Below are 20,234 nucleotides of genomic sequence, written 5' to 3'. Positions count from 1 at the left end.
TCTGGGTCCTGTGATTGTGGTCTGGGCCCTGTGATTGGTGTCTGGGTCATGTGATTGGGGTCTGGACCCTGTGATTGGGGTCTGGGTGCTGTGATTGGTGTCTGGGTCTTCTGATTGGGGTCTGGATCCTGTGATTGTGGTCTGGGTGCTGTGATTTGTGTCTGGGGTCTGTGATTAGGTTCTGGGCCCTTTGATTGCGGTCTGTGATTGGGGTTTGGCACCAGTATTCGAGATCAGGGGCCAGTGATTGGGGTCTGGGCCCTGTGATCGGGGTCTGCGCCCTGTGATCAGGGTCTGGGCCATGTGATCTGGGTCTGGGCCATGAGATTGTGTTCTGGGCCCTGTGATTGATGTCTGGGCCCTGTGATCGGGGTCTGGGCCCAGTGTTTGGTGTCTGGGGTCTGTGATTTTGATTCTGGACCCTGTGATTGTGGTCTGTACCCAATGATTGGGGTCTGCACCCAGTGATTGGGGTCTGGTGTCTGTGATTGTGGTCTGGGCCCTGTGATTGTGGTCTGTGATCTGTGATTGGAGTCTGGGCCCTGTTATTGGTGTCTGTCTGTGTTTGGCGTCTGGGCCCTGCGATTGGGGTCTCGGCCCTGTGCTGGGGTTGTGGGCCCAGTGATTGGGGTCTGGGCCCTGTGATCGGGATCTTGGCCCTGTGATCGTGGTCTGGGGTCTGTGATTGGGGTCTGGGCCCTGTGATTGGGGTCTGGGATCTGTGATTGGTGTCTGGGACCAGTGATCGGGGTCTGGGGTCTGTGATTGGGTTCTGGGATCTGTGATTGGGGTCTGGGCCCTGTGATTGTGTTCTAGGCCCTGTGACTAGGTTTGGGGCACAGTGAATGTGGTCTTGGCCCAGTGATTGTGGTCTACGCCCAGTGATTGGGGCCTGGGGTCTGTGATTGGGGTCTGGGCCCTTTGATCGGGGTCTGGGCTCAGTGTTTGGTGTCTTGGGTCTGTGATTTTGATTCTGGACCCTGTGATTGTGGTCTTGGCCCAGTGATTGTGGTCTGTACCCAATGATTGGGGTCTGCACCCAGTGATTGGGGTCTGGTGTCTGTGATTGTGGTCTGGGCCCTGTGGTTGTGGTCTGGGATCTGTGATTGGAGTCTGGGCCCTGTTATTGGTGTCTGTCTGTGTTTGGCGTCTGGGCCCTGCGATTGGGGTCTCGGCCCTGTGCTGGGGTTGTGGGGCCAGTGATTGGGGTCTGGGCCCTGTGATCGGGATCTTGGCCCTGTGATCGTGGTCTGGGGTCTGTGATTGGGGTCTGGGCCCTGTGATTGGGGTCTGGGATCTGTGATTGGTGTTTGGGACCTGTGATCGGGGTCTGGGGTCTGTGATTGGGTTCTGGGATCTGTGATTGGGGTCTGGGCCCTGTGATTGGGTTCTAGGCCCTGTGATTGGGTTGCGGCCCAGTGAATGTGGTCTTGTCCCAGTGATTGGGGTCTACGCCCAGTGATTGGGGCCTGGGGTCTGTGATTGGGGTCTGGGCCCTGCGATTGGTTTCTGTCTGTGATCGGGGTCTGGGCCCAGTGTTTTGGTTCTGGGCCCTGTGATCGAAGTCTGGGCCCTGTTATTGTGATCTCGGCCCTGTGATTGGTGTCTGGGCCCAGTGTTTGTGGTCTGGGGTCTGTGATCGGGGCCTGGGTCTTGTGATTGGGAACTGGGCCAGTGATCGGGTTCTGGGCCCAGTGATTGGTGTCTGGGCCCTGTGATTTGGGTCTGGGCCATGTGATCGGGGTCTGGGCCCAGTGATTGGTTTGTGGGACCTGTGATTGGTGTCTGGGCAAGGTGATTGAGGTCTGGGCCCAGTGATTTGTATCTGTGCACTGTGATCAGGGGCTGGGCCCTGTGATTGGGGTCTGTGCCCAGTGATTGGTGTCTAGGCCCTGTGATCGGGGTCTGGGCCCTGTGATTGTGGTCTGGGCCCTCTAATTGTGGTCTGGGCCCTGTGATTGTGTTCTGGGCCCTGTGAATGTGTTCTGGGCCCTGTGATTGCTGTTTGAGCCCTGTGATTGGATTCTGGGCCCTGTGATTAGTGTCTGCAGTCTGTGATCCGTGTCTGGGCTCTGTGATTGAGGTCAGGAGCCAGTGATTGGTGTCTGGGCCCAGTGATTGGGGTCTGGGTTCTGTGATTGGGTTCTGGGCCCTGGGATTGGGGTCTGGGCCCTGTGTTTGGGGTCTGTCTGTGATTGGGGTCTGGGGTCTGTGATTGGGGTTTGGGCCCTGTGATTGTGGTCTGGGCCCTGTGATTGCAGTTTGGGCCCTGTGATTGGATTCTGGGCCCTGTGATTGGGGCCTGGGCCCTGTGATTGGGGTCTGGGACCTGTGATTGAGTTCTGGGGTCTGTGATTGAGGTCTGGGGTCTGTAATTGGGGTCTGGATCACGTGATTGGGGTCTGGACACTGTGATTGGGGTCTGGGCCCTGCGATTGGGGTCTGGGCTCTGTGATTGGGGTCTAGGCCCTGTGATTGTGGTCTGGGACCTGTGATTGGGGTCTGGGGTCTGTGATCGGTCTCCGGGGTCTGTGAGTGGAGTCTGTCTGTGATTGGGGTCTGGGCCCTGTGATTGGGGTCTGGGGTCTGTGATTGGGATCTGTCTGTGATTGGGGTCTGTGCCCTGTGATTGGGGTCTGGGCCCTGTGATTGGGGTCTTGGCCCTGTGATTGGGGTCTGGTGTCTGTGATTGGTGTCTGGGCCCTGTGATTGAAGTCTGGGCCCTGTGGTTGTGGTCTGGCCCTGTGATTGGCGTCTGGGTCCTGTGATTGGTGTCTGTCTGTGATAAGGTTCTGGAGTCTGTGATTGGGGTCTGGGGTCTGTGATTGTCGTCTGGGGTCTGTGATTGGTGTCTGTCTGTGATTGGGATCTGGGGTCTGTGATTGGGGTCTGTCTGTGATTGGGGTCTGTGGTCTGTGATTGGGGTCTGGGGTCTGTGATTGGGCTCTGTCTGCGATTGGGGTCTGGGGTTTGTGATTGGGGTCTGTCTGTGATTGGTGTCTGTCTGTGATTGGGGTCTGGGGTCTGTGATTGGGGTCTGTCTTTTATTGGGGTCTGGGGTCTGTGATTGGGGTCTGTCTGTGATTGGGGTCTGGGGTCCGTGAATGGGGTGTGGGGTCTGTGATTAGGGTCTGCACCCAGTGAGTGGGGTCTGGGCCCTGCGATTGGGGTCTGTAATCTTGGTCTGTGCCCTGTGATTGAGTTCTGGGGTCTGTAATTGGGGACTGCGCCCAGTGATTAAGGTCTGGGCCCTTTGATTGCGGTCTGTGATTGGGGTTTGGCACCTGTGATTGAGGTCAGGGGCCAGTGATTGGTGTCTGGGTCCTGAGATTGGTGTCTGGGGTCTGTGATTGATGTCTGGGCCCTGTGATCGGGTTCTGGGCCCTGTGATTGTGTTGTGGGCTCCGGGTGCTATGATTCAGGGTCTCACCTTTCGCCCTATGATCCTCTTCCTTCGGACACTTGCCTCCCTCCCACCACTTCCTTTTTAGAATTTCCAGGCGGTTATTCTCCTGGAGTTGTAGGATAGCGAGCGTGATTTCATCGCGGAACGGTGAACCTACGGAGAGAGAAAGGACCCTTGTTAAGGATCATCGGAGATACGCCCACCTCCCTGCGACAGTCCCACAGCCCCGGGACACGCCCAACTACCCGGGACACGCCCACCTCCCCAGGACATGCCCACAGCTCCAGGACACGCCCACCTCCTCAGGACAAGCCCACCTCCCCAGTACATGTCCATCTCCCCAGGACACGTCCATCTCCCCGGGACACGCCTGCAGCCCCAGAACACGCCCACCTCTTCAGGACACACCCACCTCCCCAGGACAAGTCCTCCTTCCTAGGACATGCCCACCACCCCAGGACATGCCCACCTCCTCAGGACACGCCCACCTCCGCAGGCCAATCCTCCTTCCCAGGACACGCCCTCCTCCCCAGGACACGCCCACCTTCCCAGGACGTGCCCACCACCCCATGACACGCCCACATCCTCAGGAAACACTCACCTCTGCAGGACAATCCTCCTTCCCAGGACACTCCCTCCTCTGCAGGACACGCCCACCTCCCCAGCACACGCCCACCTTCACAGGACACGCCTACCACCCCAGGACATGCCCACCTCCTTAGAACACACCCACAGCCCCAGGACAAGTCCTCATTCCTTGGACATGCCCACCTCCACAGGACGCGCCCTCCTCCCCAGGACACGCCCACCTCCCCAGGACAATCCTCATTCCTTGGAAATGCCCACCTCCCCGGGACACAGCCACAGCCCCAGGAAACGCCCATCTCCCCAGGACACGCGCAACTCCCCGGGACATGCCCACCACCCCGGGACACGCCTACCTCCCCTTGACACATCCACCTCCCATGGACATATCCACCTCCCCAGGACACGCCCACAGCCTCAGGACACGCCCACCTCCCCGGGGCACACCCACCGCGCCAGGACACGCCCACAGCCTCAGGACATGCCCACCTCCCCGGGGCACACGCACCGCGCCAGGACACGCCCATCTCTTCTTGACACACCCACCTCTCCTGGACACACCCACCTCCCTGGGACATGCACACCTCCCCAGGACACGCCCACACCCTAGGACACAGCAATGTCTCCAGGACACGCCCCCCTCCCCAGGACAGGCCCACAGCCTCCGGACACGCCCGCCTCCCCTGGACACGCCCACAGCCCCCAGACACGCTCACCTCCCCAGGACACGCCCACCTGCCCACCTCCCCAGGACACGCCCAGCTCCTCAGGACACGCCCATAGCTCCTGACAACCAATGAAAGTTAAAAAAACATGCCTCAAGTCTCAATGCGAGGAGCAGTCGTAATAATTTGGATGAATTGACTATGCAGATAGCTGTTAACGGGTAAGTTGTAATTGGGATTACGGATACATGGCTGCAGAGTAACCAATGCTGGGAACTCAACATCAAGGGGTATTCAATATTCAGGAAAAATAGACAGGAAGGAAAAGAAGGTGAGGTAGCGTTACTGGTTAAAGAGGAGATTAATGCAATAGTAAGGAAGGACATGAGCTTGGATGATGTGGAATCTGTATGGGTAGAGCTGCGAAACACCAAAGGGCAGAAAACACTCGTGGGAGTTGTGTACAGAATGCAAAACAGTAGGGAGGTTGGGGACAGCATCAAACAAGAAATTAGGGATGTGTGCAATAAAGGTACAGCAGTTATAATGACTTTAATCTACATATAGATTGGGCTAACCAGACTGGTAGCAATGCGGTGGAGGAGGATTTCCTGGAGTGTATTAGGGATGGTTTTCCAGACCAATATGTCGAGGTACCAATTAGAGAGCAGGCCATCGTAGACTGGGTCTTGTGTAATGAGAGAGGATTAATTAGCAATCTGGTCGTACGGGGCCCCTTGGGGAAGAGTGACCATAATTTTGTAGATTTCTTCATTAAGATGGAGAGTGACACAATTAATTCAGAGACTAGGGTCCTGAACTTAAAGAAAGGAAACTTCAATGGTATGAGACGTTAATTGGCTAGGATGGACTGGAGAATGATACTTAAAGGGTTGACGGTGGATAGACAATGCAGACATTTAAAAATCACAGGAATGAACTACAATAATTGTACATCCCTGTGTGGCATAAGAATAAAAAAGAGAAGGTGGCTCAACCGTGGCTAACAAGGGAAATTAGGGAAAGTGTTAAATCCAAGGAAAAGGCATATAAATTGTCCAGAAAAAGCAGCAAACCGGAGTACTGGGAAAACATTATAATTCAGCAGAGGAGGAATAACGGTTTAATTAGGAGGGGGAAAATAGAGTATGAGAGTAAGCTTGCAGGGAACATAAAAACTGACTGCAAACACTTCTATAGATATGTGAAGAGAAAAAAGATTAGTGAGACTAATGTAGGTCCCTTGGCGTCAGAATCAGGTGAATTCATAATGGGGAATAAGAAAACAGCAGAAAAATTGAACAAATACTTTGGTTCTATCTTCACTAAGGAAGACACGAATAACCTCCCAAAAATACTAGGGGACCGAGGGAATAGCGAGAAGGGGGAACTGAGGGAAATTCTTATCAGTCAGGAAATGATGTTAGGGAAATTGAAGGGACTGAAGGCCGATAAATCCCCAGGGCCTGATAGTTTGCATCCCAGAGTACTTAAGGAAGTGACCCTAGAAATAGTGGATGCAATTGTGGTAATTTTCCAACATTCCTTGGACTCCGGTTCAGTTCCTTTGGACTGGAGGGTAGCTAATGTAACACCACTTTTTAAAAAAGGAGGGAGAGAATTTCAGGCGGTTAGCCTGATATCGGTGGTGGGGAAAATGCTGGAATCAATTATTAAAGATGTAATAGCAGCGCATCTGGAAAGCAGTGACAGGATCGGTCCAAGTCAGCATGGAATTATGAAAGGGAAAACATGCTTGACAAATCTGCTAGCGTTTTTTGAGGATGTAACGAGTGGAGTGGACAAGGGAGAACCAGTGGATGTGGTGCATTTGGACATTCAAAAGGCTTTTGACAAGGTCCCACACAAGAGATTAGTGTGCAAAATTAAAGCATATGGTATTGGGGAAATGTACTGACATGGATAGAGAACTGGTTGGCAGACAGGAAGCAAAGAGTGGGAATAAATTGGTCATTTTCAGAATGTCAGGCAGTGACTAGTGGGGTGCCACAGGGTTCACTGCTGGGACCCCAGCTATTTACAATATACATTAATGACTTAGACGTAGGAATTGAAGGTAATATATCCAAGTTTGCAGATGACATTAAGCTGGGTGGCAGTGCGAGCTGTGAGGAGGATGCTAAGAGACTGCAGGGTGACTTGGACAGGTTAGGTGAGTGGGCAAATGCATGGCAGATGCAGTATAAAGTGGATAAATGTGAGGTTATCCACTTTGGTGGCAAAAACAGGAAGGCAGAATATTATCTGAATGGTGACAGATTAGTAAAAGGGGAGGTGCAACGAGACCTAGGTGTCATGGTACATCAGTCATTGAAGGTAGGCATGCAGGTACAGCAAGCAGTGAAGAAGGCAAATGGCATGCTGGCCTTCATAGCGAGGGGATTTGAGTATAGGAGCAGGGAAGTCTTACTGCAGCTGTACAGGGCCTTGGTGAGACCACACCTTGAGTATTGTGTGCAGTTGTGATCTCCTAATCTGAAGAAGAACATTCTTGCTATTGAGTGAGTGCAGCGAAGGTTCACCAGAATGATTCTCGGGATAGCAGGACTGACATATGTGGAAAGGTTGGATGGTTAGGCTTATACTCACTGGAATTTAGAAGAATGAGAGGGGATCTCATAGAAACTTATAAATTCTGACGGGTTTAGACAGGTTAGATGCAGGTCGCATGTTCCCTATGTTGGGGAAATCCAGAACCAGTCTAAGGATAAGAGGTAAGCCATTTAGGACCGAGATGAGGAGAAACTTTTTCACCCAGAGAGTTGTGAACCTGTAGAATTCTCTACCACAGAAATTTCGTTGGACATATTCAAAAGGGAGTTAGATGTGGCTAAAGGGATCAGGGGTATGGAGAGAAGGAATGGGTGGGGTACTGAGGTTGCTTGATCAGCCATGATTATATTGAATGACGGTGCAAGCTCGAAGGGCCAAATGGCCTACTCCTGCACCTATTTTCTATGTTTCTGTGTTTCTATGATGGACGGATGAAGAACTCTCACTGATTTTGAAGGCAGTGGGAGGGGAGGTGGATGGAGGTACGGGAGGAGGAGGGTGCTGGACTTCCCCAACATTGGAAACATTGTTCCCGCATCTAACTTGTCCAGTCCCATCAGAATCCTGTACATTCTATAAGATCCTCTCTCATCCTTCTAAACTCCAGTGAATAAAGGCCCAGTTGATCCAGTCTCTCCTCATATGACATCCCAGCCATCCCGGGAATCAGTCTGGGGAAACTTCACTGCACTCCCTTAATAGCATGAACGTTCTTCCTCAGACTAGGAGACCAAAAGTGAACACAATATTCCAGGTGAGGCCTCAGTAAGGCCCTGTACAACTGCAGTAAGACCTCCCTGCTCCTCTACTCAAATCCCCTAGCTATGAAGGCCAACATACCATTTGTCTTCTTTACCGCCTGCTGTACCTGCGTGCCCAATTTCAGTGACTGATGAACCAGGACACCCAGGTCTCGTTGCACCTCCCTTTTTCCTAATCTGCCGCCATTCAGATAATATTCTGCCTTCGTGTTTTTGCCCCCAAAATGGATAACCTCACCTTTATCCACATTATACTGTATCTGCCATGCATTTGCCCACTCACCTAACCTATCCAAGTCACCCTGCAGCCTCTTAGCGTCCTCCTCACAGCTCACACCGCCACCCAGTTTAGTGTCATCCGCAAACTCGGAGATATTACACTCTATTCCTTCATCTAAATCGTTAATGTATATTGTAAAGAGCTGGGGTCCCAGCACTGAGCCCTGCGGCACCCCACTAGTCACTGCCTGCCATTCTGAAAAGGATCTGTTTATCCTGACTCTCTGCTTCCTGTCTGTCAACCAGTTCTCTATCCACGTCAGTACATTACCCCCAATATCATGCACTTTAATTTTGCACACCAATTCCTTGTGTGGGATCTTGTCAAAAGCCTTTTGAAAGTCCAGATACACCACATCCACTGGTTCTCCCTTGTCCACTCTGCTCGTTACATCGTCAAAAAAAAATTTTGGGCTGGTAATGAGAGTGGAATGAAGGGTAGGTACGTGGGTTTCAGTGAGGGTGGAATGGAGGAAATCAGAGTGGAGAGAGAGACTGGACAGCGGGGAAACAGGGCAAAAAGATGCCGATGAGGGGAAAGGCAAGAGAGGAGAATGGAGGGAGGTGGGCAGAGGTTGGGGAGCAGCAGTTTGGGTGGGCGGTGGGAGAACCTGCTTGAACTTGATTGGAGCGGGACTAGACAATGTGAATGGGATGGGGTTCCTTGTCTATGCGAGATCGGCCAGTGAGGTTTAGTTGTTGGATTATGTGTGTTGCGGTAACCTTTGGGGCAGGGATATTCTCATTGTCTTTGAGTCCGTGCTGTACCTGCCCTGGGAGTGGGTTAATTTACTGATTTGAGATATGAAAGTTAAGCAGGTGGCCGCATTTTGAATGTAGAAATGTTAACCTGTGGGTTGATTCCCCCCCTAGTCTGGATTCAGTAAAACTGTCCCACCAACGTTATCCCTTCAACACTCAGGGTCCCTTCAGTCTACTGTCCTTGTCTTGTTTCTCTCCGATGCAACTGAATTGATGTGACACTCGGCTTCGTCCTCGTCTGTCGGAATCATTCTTGAGTTATAACAACTTGAATTTAGAGCAACAACCACTTGCATTTTGATCAGGGATTTGGGCTGGGATGGGGGAAGCTCTAACTTCTCTGGAGTCGGCAGTCAGAATGGTTCGAATTACACTTTGCAAACACTCAGAACTTGGGCTGGGCAGTTCTAATCACACATTCCAGAGAAACTGCTGGGTGTGTCTTTCCCTCCATGGGGACCAATCAGCAAAAGGGTCATGGAGAGCCAATCGGAGCATTTTGCTAGTGCAATTAAGCGCGTTCTTTTTGTAGCACCTTTAACGTAGTAAAACGTCCCAAGACGCTTCCCAGGGACATTATCAAACAAAATTTGACACCGAGCTACATAAGGAGAAATGATGGCAGGTGACCAAATGCTTTGCCAAATAAGTATGTTTTAAGGAGTGCCATTAACGTGGAGAGAGAGGCAGAGAGGGCTAGGGAGGAAATTCCAGAGCTTATGGCCCAGGCAGAGTTGTCTTATGAGGAAAAGTTGAGCAGGTTGGACCTGTACTCATTGGAGTTTAGAAGAATGAGAGGTGATCTTATTGAAACGTATAAGATTCTGAGTGGGCTTGACAGGTTTGATGCTGTGAGGATGTTTCCCCTCATAGGGGAATCTAGACCTAGGGGGCGTAGTTTCGGAATAAAGGGTCACCCATTTAAAACAGAACCTATGAGGATTTTCTCTCAGAGGGTTGTGAAACTTTGGAATTCTCTTCTCCAGAGAGTTGTGGAAGCTGGGTCATTAAATATATGTAAGATGGAGATAGACAGATTTTTGAAAGCTAAGGGAGTCAAGGGTTATGGGGAGCGGGCAGGGAAGTGGAGTTGATGCCAAGATCAGATCAGCCATGGACTTATTGAATGGCGGAGCAGGCTCGAGGGGCCAAAATGTCTGCTCCTGCTCCTATTTCATGTGTTCTTATATAAGGTACGGTCACTAATGGTTAAGTGATTATAATCACGATGCTTAACATGGCAGAATTAGAGAAGCGCAGACATTTCAGGGAGGTTGTGGGGCTGGAAGAGATTACAGAGATAAGGAGAGGTGAAGGTCATGGAGGAATTTGTAAATAAGGATGAGAAATTTGAAATCGAAGTGTTGCCCCATTGTCCTAGACTTCCCTCACCTGCGTAAAATGTTTCTCTCTGGTCTACCCTCAATGTAGATCAGCGATCACAGGGGTGATGTGTCAACGGGACTTGGTGCGACTTAGGTCTCAGAGAGCCCAGTTTTGGATGACCTCAAGTTTACGTCAGGTAGAATATGTGAGGCCGGCCAGGAGTGCATTGGAATAGTCAAGTCTGGAGATAACAAAGGCATGGATGAGGGTTTCAGCAGCAGATTAGCTGAGGCAGGTGGAGACGGACGATGTTACAGAAGTGGCAATAAGCAGTTTTAGTTATGCTGCGGAAATTCGGCCGGAAACTCATTTCAGAGTCAAATATAACACCTAGGTTGTGAACAGTGTGGTTCAGCCTCAGACAGATGTTAGGGAGGGGGATGGAGTCAGTGGCGAGGGAACAGAGTTTGTGGTGAGGACGGAAAACCATGGCTTGAGTCTTCCAAATATTTAATATTTACAACAACAACTTGCATTGATACAGCACCTCTAACTTCGGAAAACGTCACAGGAGCATTATCGGACAAGATTTGGCACCGATCCACAGATGGAGATATTAGACCAGGTGGCCAAAAGCTGGCTCAGAGAGGTAGTTTTAAGGAGGAGAGGCGAAGAGATGTCAGGATAGAGTTCCAGAGCTTGAGGCCCAGGCAGCCGAAGACATGGCCACCGATGTTGGAGCAAAGTTAATGTCTTGCTTTTGGTTGTCGGGGTTACCAAGTCTGCTGATGGGCGGAGTGAAGACCCCCCCACAGCCCAGCCATTCCACCCCCACCCCCTCCTTAACAATTCTCCCCATTGTACAGTGGAGTCTGTTAACTCATAGCCCATCCCTGGAATATCAAAGGTTAAGGGGCGATTTCATTGAGGCTTTTAGGATTTTGCAAAGAATTGAGAGGGTAGACCGGAGAGAAAGATTTTATGCAGGTGAGGGAAGTCTAGGACAAGGGGGCACAACGTTAAAATCAGAGCCAGGCCAATCAGAAGATAAGTTAGGAAACATTTCTTTCGCCAATGGGCGGTAGAAGTGTGGAACTCTTCCACAAAGAGCAGTAGGTGCTGGGGCTCAATTAATAACTTTAATAATTTTTGCAAGTCTCGGGTATTAAGGGATCTGGAGCCAAGGCGGGTAGGTGGTTGGGGTTAGGATACAGACCAGCCACGGATCTCATTGAATGGGAGAACGGGCTTGAGGGCCTCTCACCAGGCTGAACAGGCTGGGTTTCTTTTCTCTGGAAACAAGACGACTGAATGGATGACCTGATGGAGGTCTTTAACTTTATGAAGGAGTTCGATCGGGTAGATGTAGAGAAGATGTTTCCACGTACGGGAGACCAGAACAAGTGCCTTCCATAAATATGAGTTATTCACTAATAAACCCAATAGGGAATTCAGGAGAAACTTCCTTACCAGAGAATGGTGAGCATGGAGTGCTTGAGGCGAACAGCAGAGATTCATTTAGGGGAACATTGAGAAGGGAGTAGGAGGGTATTTAAGGAGGGATATACTTGCATTGGAGGCAGTCCAGAGAAGGTTCACTAGGTGGATTCTAGGTATGAAGAAAGGTTGAGCCTCTACACACTGGAGTTTAGAAGAATGAGAGGTGACCTGATTGAAACATAAAAGATAATGAGGGGGCTCGACAGAGCAGATGCAGAGAGGATGTTTCCACTCGTGGGAGAATCTAGAACTAATGGGGCTTAGTTTTAGAATAAAACAGAAATGAGGGGGAATTTCTTCCCTCGGAGGGTCGCGAATCTTTGGAATTCTCTGCCCCAGAGGGCTGTGGAGGCTCAGTCTTTGAATATATTTAAGTTGAAGATAGGCAGATTTTTGAATGATAAGGGAGTCAAGGGTTATGGGGAGCGGGCGGGGAAGTGGAGCTGAGTCCATGATCAGACCAGCCATGATCTCAGTGAATGGTGGAGCAGGCTCGAGGGGCGGAATGGCCTACTCCCACGCCTATTTCTTATGTTCTTATGATATCTTGATGGGGTGAGATAAAGAAGGGTGGGAGGAGCCTCGTTTGGAGCATGGACCGGTTGGGCCAAATGGTCTATTTCTGTGCGGTACATTCAATGTAATTCTGTGGCACTCTCCCCAGTGAGTGTCGGCGGGGTCTGTTACGTACAGCCCTTTCACACCTACCCAGAGGCATGCCGATCCCATAGCCCTTGGTGTCCAGCAGCCCGCCAATCTGCGTCAAGTTGCAGTTGCGTTTCCTGTGGTACTCATTCATGGTGGACTCCAGCAGGAAGGCGTACTTGGAGTTTAAGACCCGGGCGATCCCTTCCTCCGTGGTCTTGACAAAGACACTGGGCTGCTTGGAGTTCATGTAGTTCCACATCCGCTGGTAGGTCTGGTACCTGGAATTCTGGGGAGCGGGGGAGTGTGGAGAGACAAAACTCATCACGCACTGAATTTCTCAGTGGGGAAACACAAAGTCCAACACAATGGCTAAGCTCCCAGTGTCCCAGTGTGCCAGTGCCCCAGGCTCCCAGAATCCCAGGCTCCCAGGGTCCTAATGTCCCAGGGTCCCATTGTCCCAGATTCCTGGATTCCCAGAGTCCCAGTGTCCCATTCTCCTGTGTCCCAGTATCCCAGTGTCCAGTATCCCAGTCTCCATTATCCCAGTATCCCAGTGTCCAGTATCCCAGTGTTCAAGTTTCCCAGTGTCCCAGTATCCAAGTCTCCAGCATCCCAGTCTCCAGTGTCCCAGTCTCCAGTGTCCAAGAGTCCAGTATCCAGAATCTCAGTGTCCTGTATCCCAGTGTCCAGAATCCCAGTGTTCAGTGTCCAGTATCCCAGTGTCCAGAATCCCAGTGTCCAGTATCTAAAATCGCCATATCCCAGTGTCCAGTATCCCAGTGTCCCAGTGTTCAGCATCCCAGTGTCCAGTATCCCAGGTTCCCACGGGTTCCAAGCTCCCGGGGTCCCAGGCTCCGACACTACTAGCATCCCATGCTTCCAGTGTCCCACCATCCCAGACTCCGCAGCTCCCAGGATTCTGAGATTCCGAGGTTACCAGCATCCCAGGCTCACAGGGGGCCCATATTCTGAGGTTCCCAAGGATCCGAGTCTCCCAGGGTCCCCTCAAGCCCAAGCCAGCTGATCGCATTCAGGGCTCATGTTAAAAGAGTTAGAATTGTTTCAAGACTGGGGTCCGGGGGAAATGTTCCCTCATATAACAAGGCTGCCCTTTCCTTATCTGTCCTTAATGGGCCCACATCACTCCCTCTACCAGTCTCATGCAATACAGGTTGAACCTCTCTGATCCAGAACTCCCTGATCCGGAACCACCTCTCATCCAGAATCATTCCCGGCCACCGGGTGACACATGCGCAGAACTCCGACGTGAACAAATTGAAGTCCTTCCTCGCTGCCGACTCGCACAATCGCTGGCCGGACCCCGCGATCCATCTCATCACCCCACCTCCCAGCCCCGCTCACTCCCCCCCCCCATGATCTCTCTGCCGCACTCCCAGCCATAAGCCAGCCAGACCCGATATCCCTTGCTCAGTATCTGTACCATCCAATTTATCATGACCACCACTCTTCAGGAAAATTCCCTTATCCAGAACAGGCCAGGTCCCAAGGCAGGTATAACCTGTATATGTATAACAACTTTGGCTGTTAGTTAAGCAAGTTTATTCTCTGCTCGCACCTCTTTCTCTGTACTCCACTGTTGCTTTTCATAGCTCTTCAAGTCTGGCAGATCTCCATTCATCCTTGTATCTGTGCGGGCTTTTATTTTTAATTTGATGCTGTTTCTTACCTTGTTTGTTCGCTATGCTGGGTTAACTATACAAGTGGAGCCTTTGCCTTTAGGGGTGTTGCCCTAGGGATTTTGAATACCTCCCACTGTTTGTCTGTGGGTTTACTCATTAACAGTTCAGCCCAGTTTATTGTGGTTAATTTGTGGCTGGTCCTTTTGAAGTTTGCGTCAGTTACGTTTAAACCCTTGAGCCTAGAAATTGGCCACCTCAGCACCTCCCGTTATGGCCCCGGGGGATGGGTGGCGGGGAGAGGGGGGTTGCTCAGCAATTACTGACCAGGCGTGGCGAGCAGACCGACGCCCGCCATCTTCGGCGAGAGGTTTGGGGGGAGGCTTAATGGCAAGGTGGCGAGTGAAGCGGAAAAAAAAGCGGAATCTTCTGTTTGAATTTTTTTCTGTGTTTTTTCGCGTGAGAACGCTCAGCTCGTCACTCTGCTGCAATGCATCGGGGCGGATCTCAGCTGCCATTGGGGAGGAGGTAAGTCTTTTACAGAGCCTGCAGTGATGGCTCTTCCCTTTAAGGGAGGGACGGAGCTTTCCAATGCGGCGTTGCTGTACGGCCCAGTATCCAGTGTTCTCCACTCACTGCCCCACCTGCTGCCCTTTGCGCCCCAGCAAGTTGAACATGTGATTTTGCGCCACTCCTACGTCCTGGAATGCAAACGCCGAATTATTTTTAAAGCATAAAAGCATTAGCGCCTGCCGCTAATTTGTTTCAACTATTAAAAATTGGCACCGGAATGAGAAGCCCCTGAATTTCTCCCCTTTGGTTTGCGACGCACCCCCCTCCCTCTCAAACTTAGTATCAAATATTATACAAACTATTCACAAAAATCCCTTACCGTCAGATTTCCCGTTTGTTAATCATCACTGAAGCTAGTTCCCTTGTGGGCTCGAAAACACATTTTTGCTGCAAACTATCGCATATACACTCGAAAAATTCACTGCCTCTATTTCTTGAGCTGATCTGCTTCACCCAGTCTATGTGGAAACTAAAATTTCCCAATTATTGCAGTGTTTGTGCTTCCCTGATCTCTGTATTTTTGCATTCCCCCCCCCTCCCCCCTTCCTGCCCCCTCCTCCCCTCCCTCTCCATCACTACTGTTGGAGGTCCACAGACAGCTCTCACCAGAGTCTTGCATCGTTTGCTGTTCCTGAACTCAACCCATAATGTTTCCACCGCCCGATCATGCTTACTGAAATCTTTTTTGCCTTTTTTGCAAAAAGAGAGACTTGCATTTATATAGCGTATTTCACCGGATGTCTCAAAACACTTTACAGCCAATGAAGTACCTTTGGGGTGTAGTCACTGTTGTAATGTAGGGAAACGCGGCAGCCAAATTGCGCACAAACAAGCTCCCACAATATGATCATGACCAGATAATCTGTTTTTTTGTTACGTTGATTGAGGGATAAATATTGGCTAGGACACCGGGAATAATTCTCTGGCTTTTCTTCAAAATAGAGATATGGGATCTTTTATGTCTACCTGAGAGACCAGACAGGGCCTCGGTTTAATGTCTCATCTGAAAGACGGCATCTGCGACAGTGTGGCGCTCCCTCAGTGCTGCACTGGAGCGTCAGCCTAGATTTTTTTTATGCTCAAGTCGCCGGGGTGGGACATGAACCCGTCTGACTCAGAGGTGAGAATGCTACCCACGGAGCCACAGCTGGGACGGTGATCAATATTGCAGCCCCTCCTTTTCTAACTTCCCTCCCTTTTCTACAAACCTGATAGCCTGCAATATGTATCTCCCAGTTTGTTGCCAGGTCTTGGTGATGGGCACTATCTCATGCTCTTTAAGTTGAATTGGTGCTTGGTGAGGCTTTCACCTACAAGGGATGATACCTGGAAAAATGTCATTGTTGAACCGCCCTGAATTGTTCCATATTCTATGTTGGTCTGGTCGGCGAGGTCATCGGCAGACTCTATGGGGACTTCCATCCTCTGCACGGTCAGGAACGCAGCGAGATTGGCGGTGTAGGAGGAGATAATTATCAGAGTAAACGCCCACCTAGTCATCAGATAAGAAATCAGAACACAGGCAGTCGACCACTGGACCGACGCACAGTTTAAACACACCAAAGCGTTCCAATCTGTGGAATGTCAATGGATTAAAACTCCTGGATCTAAAGACCTCAATGGATCAGATCTCCCTGTTTGAAAGAATCCCAGTGGACAAGATTTTCCTGATCGATGAAACCCCAATGGACCAGATCTCCATATGTCCATGGAACCCCAATGGACCAGATCTCCACTTGTCCATGGAACCCCAATGGACCAGATCTCCAATTGTCCATGGAACCCCATTGGACCAGATCTCTACATGTCCATGGAACCCCAATGGGCCAGATCTCCACTTCTCCATGGAACACCAATCGACCAGATCTCCACTTGTCCATGGAACCCCAATGGACCAGATCTCCAATTGTCCATGGAACCCCATTGTACCAGATCTCCACATGTCCATGGAACCCCAATGGGCCAGATCTCCACTTCTCCATGGAACCCCAATGGACCAGGTCTCCACATGTCCATGGAACCCTAATGGACCAGATCTCTACGTTCTTGGAACACCAATGGAACAGATCTTCACTAGACTATGGAATCCCAATGGACCAGATCTCCACTAGCCATTGGAACCCCAATGGACCAGATCTCCACGTCCATGGAACCCCAATGGACCAGATCTTCACTAGGCTATGGAACCTCAATGAATCAGATCACCACTAATTTATAGAACCCCAATGGAACTGATCGCCATTTATCCAATTCACCCTAATAGACCAGATCTACACTAGACAATAGAACCTCAATCGGCCAGATCTCCACATCCATGGAACCTCAATGGTCCGGATCCCCACTATTTATGGAAACCAAATGGACCAGATCTTCACTTGTCCAAGAAACCTCAAAGGACAAGATCTTCACTAGCCCATAGAACCCCAATGGAGCAGGACATCACTTGTCGTTGGAACCCCACTTGATCATCACTAGCCTATGGAACTCCAATGGACAAGGTTACTACTAGTCACAAAGGTGCAGATCACATCCAATCTATATGATTGATACGAGTGAAGCAAATATGCCTCACCTATTGGATCAAACCATCCAAATGGAACCCCAATGGATCAAACATCTACCAGTTTAGGGAATCCTAATTGTCCAGGTCCACCTTGATCTGCAGAATCTCAATAGACCAATCTGAACAGATCAAATTACACCACGTTTATGGAATCGCAAATGGACCAAGTCACCTTGCTTCCATAGATCTTCACATCTTTACAATGGACTAAATCTCCTTCACACAATGCGTTCGCAAATCACCTTTTGTTTATATAACCAAAATGGGCCAAATCAGCTCCTCTCTTGAGCATCCCCAGTGATTCTGCTCATATCTACTTGATAGAACCAAAGTGGCCAAATCATCAGCTGTTGTATCAATTGGAACTGACGAGGTTCCTGCCAACAATCTAGAGCATCCAATTGGACCAAAGTGCCCCAATCTACAGTGAGCAATTGGACCAAAGTGCCCCAATCTATAGAGTCGAATTGGACCAATGTGCCCCAATCTACAGCGTCCAATTGGACCAAAGTGCCCCAATCTATAGAATCCAATGGGACCAAAGTGCCCCAATCTATAGAGTCCAATTGATCCAAAGTGCCCCAAACTACAGCGTCCAATTGGACAAAAGTGCCCCAATCTGTAGAGTCCAATTGGTCCAAAATGCCCCAATCTACAGCGCCCAATTGGACCAAAGTGCCCCAATCTATAGACTCCAATTGTACCAAAGTGCCCCAATCGACAGCGTCCAATTGGACCAAAGTGTCCCAATCTATAGAGTCCAATTGGTCCAAAATGCCCCTATCTACAGCGTCCAATCGGACCAAAGTGCCCCAATCTATAGATGCCAATTGGACCAAAGTGCCCCAATCTACAGCGTCCAATTGGACCAAAGTGACCCAATCTATAGAATGCAATTGGACCAAAGTGCCCCAATCTATAGAGTCCAATTGGACCAAAGTGCCCCAATCTACAGCGTCCAATTGGACCAAAGTGCCCCCTTCTATAGAGTCGAATTGGACCAATGTGCCCCAATCTACAGCGTCCAATTGGACAAAAGTGCCCCAATCTATAGAATCCAATTGGACCAAATTGCCCCAATCTATAGAGTCCAATTGGTCCATAGTGCCCCAATCTATAGAGCCGAATTGGACCAATGTGCGCCAATCTACAGCGTCCAATTGGACCAAAGTGCCCCAATCTGTAGAGTCCAATTGGTCCAAAATGCCCCAATCTACAGCGCCCAATTGGACCAAAGTGCCCCAATCTATAGACTCCAATTGGACCAAAGTGCCCCAATCGACAGCGGCCAATTGGACCAAAGTGCCCCAATCTATAGAGTCCAATTGGTCCAAAATGCCCCAATCTACAGCGTCCAATCGGAACAATGTGCCCCAATCTATAGATGCCAATTGGACCAAAGTGTCCCAATCTACAGCGTACAATTGGACCAAAGTGACCCAATCTATAGAATCCAATTGGACCAAAGTGCCCCAATCTATAGAATCCAATTGGACCAAAGTGCCCCAATCTATAGAGTCCAATTGATCCAAAGTGCCCCAAACTACAGCGTCCAATTGGACCAAAGTGCCCCAATCTATAGAGTCCAATTGGTCCAAAATGCCCCAATCTACAGCGCCCAATTGGACCAAAGTGCCCCAATCTATAGACTCCAATTGGTCCAAAGTGCCCCAATCGACAGCGTCCAATTGGACCAAAGTGGCCCCTTCTTTAGAGTCGAATTGGACCAATGTGCCCCAATCTATAGAATCCAATTGGACTAAAGTGCCTCAATCTATAGAGTCCAATTGTACCAAAGTGCCCCAATCTACAGCGTCCAATTGGATAAAAGTGCCCCAATCTGTAGAGTCCAATTGGTCCAAAATGCCCCAATCTACAGCGCCGAATTGGACCAGAGTGCCCCAATCTATAGACTCCAATTGGACCAAAGTGCCCCAATCGACAGCGTCCAATTGGACCAAAGTGTCCCAATCCATAGAGTCCAATTGGTCCAAAATGCCCCTATCTACAGCGTCCAATCGGACCAAAGTGCCCCAATCTATAGACTCCAATTGGACCAAAGTGCCCCAATCTACAGCGTCCAATTGGACCAAAGTGACCCAATCTATAGAATCCAATTGGACCAAAGTGCCCCAATCTATAGAGTCCAATTGGACCAAAGTGCCCCAATCTACAGCGTCCAATTGGACCAAAGTGCCCCCTTCTATAGAGTCGAATTGGACCAATGTGCCCCAATCTACAGCGTCCAATTGGACAAAAGTGCCCCAATCTATAAAAATCCAATTGGACCAAATTGCCCCAATCTATAGAGTCCAATTGGTCCAAAGTGCCCCAATCTATAGAGTCAAATTGGACCAATGTGCGCCAATCTACAGCGTCCAATTGGACCAAAGTGCCCCATTCTGTAGAGTCCAATTGGTCCAAAATAGCCCAATCTACAGCGTCCAATTGGACCAAAGTGACCCAATCTATAGAATGCAATTGGACCAAAGTGCCCCAATCTATAGAGTCCAATTGGACCAAAGTGCCCCAATCTACAGCGTCCAATTGGACCAAAGTGCCCCCTTCTATAGAGTCGAATTGGACCAATGTGCCCCAATCTACAGCGTCCAATTGGACAAAAGTGCCCCAATCTATAGAATCCAATTGGACCAAATTGCCCCAATCTATAGAGTCCAATTGGTCCATAGTGCCCCAATCTATAGAGCCGAATTGGACCAATGTGCGCCAATCTACAGCGTCCAATTGGACCAAAGTGCCCCAATCTGTAGAGTCCAATTGGTCCAAAATGCCCCAATCTACAGCGCCCAATTGGACCAAAGTGCCCCAATCTATAGACTCCAATTGGACCAAAGTGCCCCAATCGACAGCGGCCAATTGGACCAAAGTGCCCCAATCTATAGAGTCCAATTGGTCCAAAATGCCCCAATCTACAGCGTCCAATCGGAACAATGT

At 50.0% G+C, this 20,234-nt stretch overlaps 1 protein-coding gene across 1 annotated transcript in view; it reads right to left on the bottom strand.

The window, feature by feature from the left end:
- Positions 1 to 3,237: 3,237 nt before the first annotated feature.
- The window catches only part of LOC139241068 (glutamate receptor ionotropic, kainate 5-like), a 1,689,468-nt gene continuing 1,672,471 nt past the window's right edge, over positions 3,238 to 20,234 (bottom strand). Inside the window, exons 16-19 of the mRNA XM_070869761.1 lie at positions 16,043 to 16,208; positions 12,567 to 12,792; positions 3,431 to 3,559; positions 3,238 to 3,284 (exon numbers count right to left, since the gene is read on the bottom strand). Coding sequence (XP_070725862.1) covers positions 3,238 to 3,284; positions 3,431 to 3,559; positions 12,567 to 12,792; positions 16,043 to 16,208 — 568 coding nt within the window. The remainder of the gene's footprint in view (positions 3,285 to 3,430; positions 3,560 to 12,566; positions 12,793 to 16,042; positions 16,209 to 20,234) is intronic.

This window comes from Pristiophorus japonicus, chromosome Y, assembly GCF_044704955.1.
Source record: "Pristiophorus japonicus isolate sPriJap1 chromosome Y, sPriJap1.hap1, whole genome shotgun sequence".
NCBI classification, from domain to species: Eukaryota; Metazoa; Chordata; class Chondrichthyes; family Pristiophoridae; genus Pristiophorus; species Pristiophorus japonicus.
This window is presented reverse-complemented; position numbering and strand designations above follow the sequence as displayed.